Source organism: Microcebus murinus, chromosome 14, assembly GCF_040939455.1.
Source record: "Microcebus murinus isolate Inina chromosome 14, M.murinus_Inina_mat1.0, whole genome shotgun sequence".
NCBI classification, from domain to species: domain Eukaryota; kingdom Metazoa; phylum Chordata; class Mammalia; order Primates; family Cheirogaleidae; genus Microcebus; species Microcebus murinus.
Genome location: NC_134117.1, coordinates 8,346,779 through 8,354,205, shown reverse-complemented (window position 1 = coordinate 8,354,205; position 7,427 = coordinate 8,346,779). Strand labels below are relative to the sequence as shown.

Sequence of the window (7,427 nt, the reverse complement as noted above, 5' to 3'; positions counted from 1 at the left end):
CAGCTCAGGGTTGGCCCAAGGCTGTCGCCCACCACCGGCCTGGTCACCAGGGACCCACCTCCAGGGTGGCCCTCGCCCCTTCGGTGACTCCTAGGCTCGCATCTGTCCCAAAGGACGCACTGAAGACTGTCCAGTGGGAAATCAGAGGCGAGTTCATCTATTTGACAACGAAAATGTTTTGCGATAATCAGCACGTGGCGAAAATTTCAAGTAGTAGAAAGCCCCGCTCCCATCCGCGCCGGCCCGCCCCTGTCCCCGCCAGCCACAGGCGTCCCCGTCGGCTTGCTGCGATACCCGCGAGTCCGAGCGCGCATACCAGCGCGAACAACGTTTTAGAAGACTCGGATGTGAAGGACTGTGTTCTAGTTACTTCTGCGTTTTGCCTTTTCCACTTCCCCGCGGGTCTGGGCGCTGGCTTTGTGCCAGTCCCGCGGACGCCGCCTCTGTGCGGCCCCACGGGGCCCACGGTCACGGTCCCGCGCGCCGGGCACGGAGGTCAGTGCCGGCGCGTGACCGGGGCCAGCGGTGCCGCCGCCGCCCGGGCCGGGACATGGGCCGGCCCAGCCCGCGCTGCCCGGGCGGGCCCCCAGCTCGGCGATGTGCGGGAACTTTCCCGGGCGCTCCCGAGTGGGGCCCCCGCAGGTTCCCATTTGTAGAGCGTCCTTTTAGTTTTAAGGACGCGAATCGTGGCGAAAGAACCCGCAGAGAGCGACGACGTGGGCGCGTAGACCCTGACACGGAGCCCGCGAGAGGGCGGACCCACGCGCCGCCCTGTCCCCGCCCCGCCAGCCCCGCCGTGCCCGGGCGCGCCCGCCCTGCCCCCGCCGCGGGCGGTCCCCGCTCCAGCCGCCCCCCTCCCGCCATCCGGCCGGCCCCCCTCCCGGGCGCCGTGCCCGTCCCCAAGGCGGCTCGTCACCGCCGCCAGGCCAATGGGCTGGGCCGCGCGGCCGCGCGCACTCGCCCCCGCCGCCCCCGAGGCCCTCCCGCACTCCCTCCGGCGCTGCTCTCCGGCCCTCGCCCAGCCCGCCGCCGCCGGAGCCACCATGCAGTCCCCACGCACCGCGCTCCTCCCGCTGCTGCTGCTGCTGGCGGCGCCCGCCTCGGCGCAGCTGTCCCGCGCCGGCCGCTCGGCGCCCTCCGCCACCGGACCCGCCGCCGGCTGCCCCGAGCGCTGCGAGCCGACGCGCTGCGCCCCGCCGCCGACACACTGCGAGGGCGGCCGGGTCCGCGACGCGTGCGGCTGCTGCGAGGTGTGCGGCGCTCCCGAGGGCGCCGCGTGCGGCCTGCAGGAGGGCCCGTGCGGCGAGGGGCTGCAGTGCGTGGTACCCTTCGGGGTCCCTGCCTCGGCCACCGTGCGACGACGCGCGCAGGCCGGCATCTGCGTGTGCGCCAGCAGCGAGCCGGTGTGCGGCAGCGACGCCAACACTTACGCCAACCTGTGCCAGCTGCGCGCCGCCAGCCGCCGATCCGAGAGGCTGCTCCAGCCGCCGGTCATCGTCCTGCAGCGCGGCGCCTGCGGCCAAGGTACTCCGCGGCGCGCCGCGCCTGGGCAGCTCCCCGGTCTCCCCATCCCAGCCCGGACCTGCCCCCGCGGGACGGGCGGGCAGGCCCAAGGGCAGCGAAGCGTTGCGGGGAGTTCAGGGCACCCACTTGCTGGCAGAGGCGGGCAGGGCCCCCGGGGGCAGCGGTCCGCGGGCTCCCTTGGAACCGAGCTTTGCGCCCGGCCTGGGATGGGTTCCGCACTCCGCGGGAGCCAGCACGCTCTGCCCGGCAGCCCGGAGCAGGGGTGGCAAGGCGTCCCTCCTGGTGGCCCGCTTCTGGGTGCCCTGCGGGGAGTCACACAGCGCGGGGAACCCCGGGACAAATAAAACAGGAATGTGGGCATAAAGGGAGGAGAGAAGTTCGGGGCGGGAAACTGCTTTGTGCAGAGAGGCTGTGGGACCACAAGAGCTCATTTGTGGCTTTCTCTTCTGTGCTCCCCTTACCGCTTTAAACTGAACCGTGCTCATGGGTTCTCTCCATGAAAACTCGATTTCACTGTTTTGGAAAGAAGCACTATTGCACGTCCCGCCCGCAGTTTCCAGATGTTCTCCCGGGCAGGGACCGGCTCCGTGCCTAGCGTCTCAGCGGCGTTGCCGCCTGTCTTGCCTCCCGCGTTTTGAGCCAACCCTACAAAAATGAAAGTGGCTCTTTTTGAATAAGCTGAACCGGGTTTTGGATCCCGGAATCTGTAGAGGCGGAGAAGGGGCCGCGCTAGGGATGAGGAAGAAGTGTGCCCTCTTCCTCCGTAGGCATCTTTTCCGTGTCAACGCGACCTGCGAGGGGAGGTGGCGGTGACGGGGCGAAGGAGGTAGGGGAGGGATGTCTGCATCTCTCGCGGGACCTTCTGGAGAGATGCTTCTGTCCAGGCAGAGAGGCCATGTGGAAAAACAATACGGAGTTCAGCCGCGGCCAGTCCCGCGGCGGAGGACCGGGCCAGCGGTGCTTGGCAGCGCACTTGGCCGCGGCCAGGCGGCTGCTGGACCGGCGCCGCCTCCTCGGGCGGGCAGCGCCGGGAGAGGACCCTGGGAGAGCCCAGGGCAGAGGGGCCGGTCTAGGTTTTTCTTTATGGCACTGTGGTCCAGCATGCCAACTAGCCCGGCTGGGCTCCCATGGAGAGGAAGGGCCACAGTGGTACTGGGTGAGACTGGAGGTTGTGTATTTCGCCCACACTGGGGCCCAGAGCCCGCAGGAAGCAGCCTCAGGGGGTGGAGAGTTATCTCGCAGAGCAGGGCTCCAGCAGAGACACAGAGTGGGCAGATGATAACAGAGGCTGTCGAGCACCCAGCTGTGTGCCAGGTGTGTTACCTGTGTGACCTCATTCGGTGGAGGGAGTTTCTGCTCTCCTTCGTGTTTGGGTTTTTCAAAATTTACTTTTATATTTTAGAGCTAGGGTCTTGCTACTGTTGCCCAGGCTGGCTGCAAACTCCTGGGCTCCAGTGATCCTCTGGCCTCAGCCTCCAGAGTAGCGGGGACTGCAGGCTCGCCACCATGCCTGGCTTCTCATTCTTTTTTATAGATAGGGGAACTGAGGTTAAATAACTTGCCCAAGGTCACTCAGCTGGAATTTGAACCCAGACAGCCTTATTTGGAGCAGCCCAGGGCTTCACCCCAAGGCCATGGGAGAGGGGTCAGGCAGGGTGAGTTCCCAGCGAGCTGCAGAGTGCATCCCAGGCTGAGCTGGGAACAGCACGAACAAAGCCTGAGGCTCGTTTGGGAGCTGGTGAATAGATTGGCGTGGCTGGGGGACATTTGGGAAGGGCAGCAAGAGTGGCCTACATTAGTGGCCGAACGTCCCGGGGCTGAAGAGGACAGGCTGTGCAGTGTATGCAGATGTTCTGGAATCGGGGCAGCTCAAAGAAAGCCTTGTGTGGGACCGACCTAGTGGCGGAGTGCACAGTGCACTCGGGTGGGGAATTAAGGCTACTGCAATAGTCTGGGTGTGAGGTGATGACATTAAAAAAACGTATTTTTGTCAAAAACAAGCCAGCTGTTACTGTCTGTAGTCTCACTGCACGAGGTCCTGAGTTACTGGCACTACAAGAGCCGCCTAATTTATTGCCAGTGAGGCAAGTCATTTAATGAGCTTTGCAGTTGGCAGAGTCCTTAATAATTGGCTGGGCTGAGTCCCTGTGCTGAGAGAAATGGGTCCCCCATTGGCCACCAGGCTCACAGTGGGTCCTGGGTGTGCCAGTGAGGGGACAGCCACAGCAGGATGAGTGTGGCGGCCTTGCAAACAGGGAGGGCCAGGGGGGTGCAAGCTGTTTTTGTCCCTCCCTCCTACTATTGCAAATATTTATCGAGCTCCGCAGTGTATCCGACACTGTTTGTGTGTCTGTCTGTCTGCCTGGCACACAGGAGGCACCTGGTGGATATATGGGTGGATGAGTGAATGAAGAAATGACCGAGTGAAGAAAAACAGGAGGGGCTTGAGATGTGCACCCATCCTGTTTTTCCTCAGTGGAAGGCGTTCACTTGACTGCGCCCCTCTCTGCACATCTTACACTCGCCCTTCACCTCCCGGAGGTGTCTCGGGGACGGGGGCCTGGGAGCCAGCAGACTTCATTCAGTCCAAACTGCTCCAGGCAGCTGAGTGCCCGCGGACAGGGTCGCCTGACGTCATTGTTATGAGGTGCGCTGGCTGACCGCTCTGGCTCAGAGGCTGGCAGGAGAGCTGTCTTAGCTGGGGTGGACTCGGGCGGCCTTGTTGAGGAGATGCCATCTGACTAGAGGCCTGATGTCGGAGCAAGTCATTTAAAGATGCAGGGAGAGAGTGCCCGAGGCAGGAGCCCAAGCCCTAGCCGTGACTCTAAAGATTGCAGGGGGGGTTGTCTGGAGCACCCAGGGGGGCATTTCCTACCTCCCTACGGGCAAGAAGCCCGGTGTGCCAGGGGACAGAGGTAGGAAATGCCATCAGGACAGGGGGCTCTGGGTGGGCGACCAGCACGTTGGGGTCATGGTGTATCTTTGGATGGGGAAATGTGTCGCCATTCAAAGGAAAGCACTTTTATGTATAGGCTGTTCAATGAAGACCTCAGAGGACATCTCTAATCAAGTTCTAGAAATGAAGGCAATTCATCTATTTCAGAAATCAGTGCACTGTCTTTGTATGAGAACATATGCTATTATATTAGATCTACCATCTCACATTCTATAGATAGAAGATTACCAAAAAAAGGAATTAAATTAGAAATAGGATAATAAATAATAACAGGGGCTAACAGGTATTTCGTGAGCATTCTGTGCCAGGCGTGGGTTAACTTACTCGATCCTCCGAAAGATTCTGTGAGGTGAGCGCTGCACTCTCCCCCGTGCCACAGCCGGGCTGGGCCGCACTTGCTCAGGACTGGAGCCCATGCACCCGGCTCCAGAGTCTCGTTCGTGACCACCGTGCTGTGCTGTTGACAGAGCAACGGAGATTATAAACCCACCCCGGCTAAGCCACGGCTCAGAGCTGAACTAACCGTGCTCCAGATGGCCGTGGCCTTGAGATGAGACAGGACGGACCACTGCTCTCACTGAGCAGGCACAGGAGTCTGGGGGCAAGGTTGCCCCCAGTGCCATCAGCACAACCCTCGCAAAGAAAAGCAGAGGGGCCACACAAAGCTGTTTCCAAGCCAGAGTCCCAGACTGCAGTCTCCTCCTGAGGAGGGAAGGTCCTTGGGGATCCCCAAATGTTCCAAGGACCAGGCAGGATTGCAGACCTCCACTAAAGCATGGATAAGAAGCTAGGAAGGAGACTTGAAAAAGACTCCCCAAATTACAGAAGCCTTGTCCATTTCCCTTCCTAGTACTTCCTCTGAGAAAGCCCATCCTACCCCAAACGGCAGCCCAGACAAGCCTGAAGGGCTATAAGGTGCAGGGGACCCAGAACCCTGCCCCCCCCCCCGGAATTTTTCAGGATTGCGTGGTCCTGGTATCACCCCAGAGCCTCTGCAGGCGGAGGCTGTGCATTCGTACCTGGTGGAGAACCACAGGCTTAGACTGTCACGTTACTTCTTGGAGGCCTGGACTGTTTGTATAATCTACTTTATTTAGTTGGTTCTTTTATGGGAGCTTTAAACAAATAATCATCGTTAACCAAGTGCCAGACACTGTGCTGAGCTCTGGGGAGGTAGAGTTGAACAAAACAAAGTCCCTGCTCACAGGGAGCTTATATTTGACACAAATGGGGGAAAACACAATCCCTCCTTCCCTGTGGTTGCATTTTCCATTGTTAAAGAATGGAATTTGCTAGAGAGTAATTTCCACTATTGGCAAGTCCAATGCACCTTTTGTCACTTAAAAAATAACTGTGCTGGGGACCTGAGCTTCATCTTAGGGCAGAGTTGGTGGAAACAGTTGTGAGTCTCCAGCTTTTAGTCATTTGAAACTTGGAAACGCTAAGGTCTTTCGAGCAGTTTATAAGGCTTTGCTCACTCTGGTTGGCTGTCTTCTTTTATTGTTGCTTCCGCTAAAGAGTTAACATATTAAGGTTTCATAAAATTAGGAGGTTAACAGGATCGGAAACCAAGTGTTTGCGTTAGTTCATCGCATCCAGGAGAGCTGTAAATAAGTTACACTAGAACTTAAAATAACTGTATTCCGTGAGCGATTATGGCAGGACCCATGAGCTAATTGTGGTTGGAGTCCTGACAGCCTCTCTCCCCGGCTGGATTCTGAGTCTGTTGGAGTTGTGTGATCCTGGACGAGTTATGTGCCTTGGATTCAGAATTCAGACTTTCCATGAGCTTATATTTCTAGTAAATAAATAGCACTGGGCAGGCTTAATTTGAAGAAGAAATCAGGCTTGGCAGTGGTTGAGATTTCCTTGGAAGGCCAGCTGGGGTGTAGGGGTGGGAGGGTTGACAGCAGGCTCTGGCCCTTCCTGGGCTGTTACCTGACCAGGTGACCCCCGCCCCCACCCCCATCTCTCTGAGCTTCAGCAATGAGGGGATTGGACCAGATGATCGCTGAGGTCTCTTCTAACTAGAATGGTCTGTGATTCTTGCAAGAAAACCAGTCTCTGAGGAGGTTGTGGTCATCTGATTCCTATTTTAAAGGCTGAGCTGGCTTCTCTAAGGGTTAGCCAGCCTGACTGCCTTGTACTTTGGTTTTGCACCGGCAGCTGCAAGTCCCTGGGAGGCCAGGAGGTAACAAGCCCACCCCCAAGAGATGAGCTTCAGTGAGCCTCCTGTCCCTTGCCTCTTCCCTGGGGCTGGAGGCTGGGCTGCTTCTCGGACTTCTAGAGTGAGATACCCCCTGAGCCGTTTCATCTCTTCCTTCTCCGACTTCTCTGCCATTGAAAGGAAGGAAGAAAGGATGGAAGGGAGGGAGACATGCTGTTAACAGAGACACTGAGAAACGTAGCCATTCCAAATGTTTTTCCAAAAGGCTGCTGGAAGTGGCACGGAAGTTGGAGCAATTCAGCACTGCTCGGTGACGTGTGTGTCGAGCCACGGAGGGACATTAGTCAGGACAACACGCCTCAGGACAGAAATAAGTGGCAGTGAAGAGGCGTGTCTGTCACTGTTGGCAGGGTGCAGAGTTCAGCTTTTGGAATCAGTGACGTGCGTGCCATTCCTAAATTCATTCAGAGCATTTGTTGAATGCCTACTATGTGCTCAGAAGTATAGCAAGTGTAGGGACTCAGAGGAGAGTGAGGCTTGGTGGCCCTGGGGCTCAAGGTGCTTGTGGTAGGTCATATGATGCCCAGCTTGAGGGCTGAACTTCTGGAGTCAGATCACTGCTTTCTGGATGTGTGGCTTCTTGTAGGTGACTTAGTCTCTTAGTATCAGTTTCCTCATCAGTAAAACAATAACAGAAATAACAGTATGTGCCTAGTAGCTCTTAGGGTTGTTGCAGGATGAAAGGACCTCCGTATGGGAGGTGCTTAGCGCTGTGCCTGA

At 58.2% G+C, this 7,427-nt stretch overlaps 1 protein-coding gene across 2 annotated transcripts in view; it reads left to right on the top strand.

Annotated features, from left to right (window-relative positions):
• Nucleotides 1-949: 949 nt before the first annotated feature.
• The window catches only part of HTRA1 (HtrA serine peptidase 1), a 49,644-nt gene continuing 43,166 nt past the window's right edge, over nt 950-7,427 (top strand). The window contains exon 1 of one of the 2 annotated variants that reach the window (XM_076009728.1): nt 950-1,524. In XM_076009728.1, coding sequence (XP_075865843.1) covers nt 1,044-1,524 — 481 coding nt within the window. In that variant the 5' untranslated portion in view covers nt 950-1,043. The remainder of the gene's footprint in view (nt 1,525-7,427) is intronic. The other variant, XM_020280748.2, reaches the window with a different exon arrangement.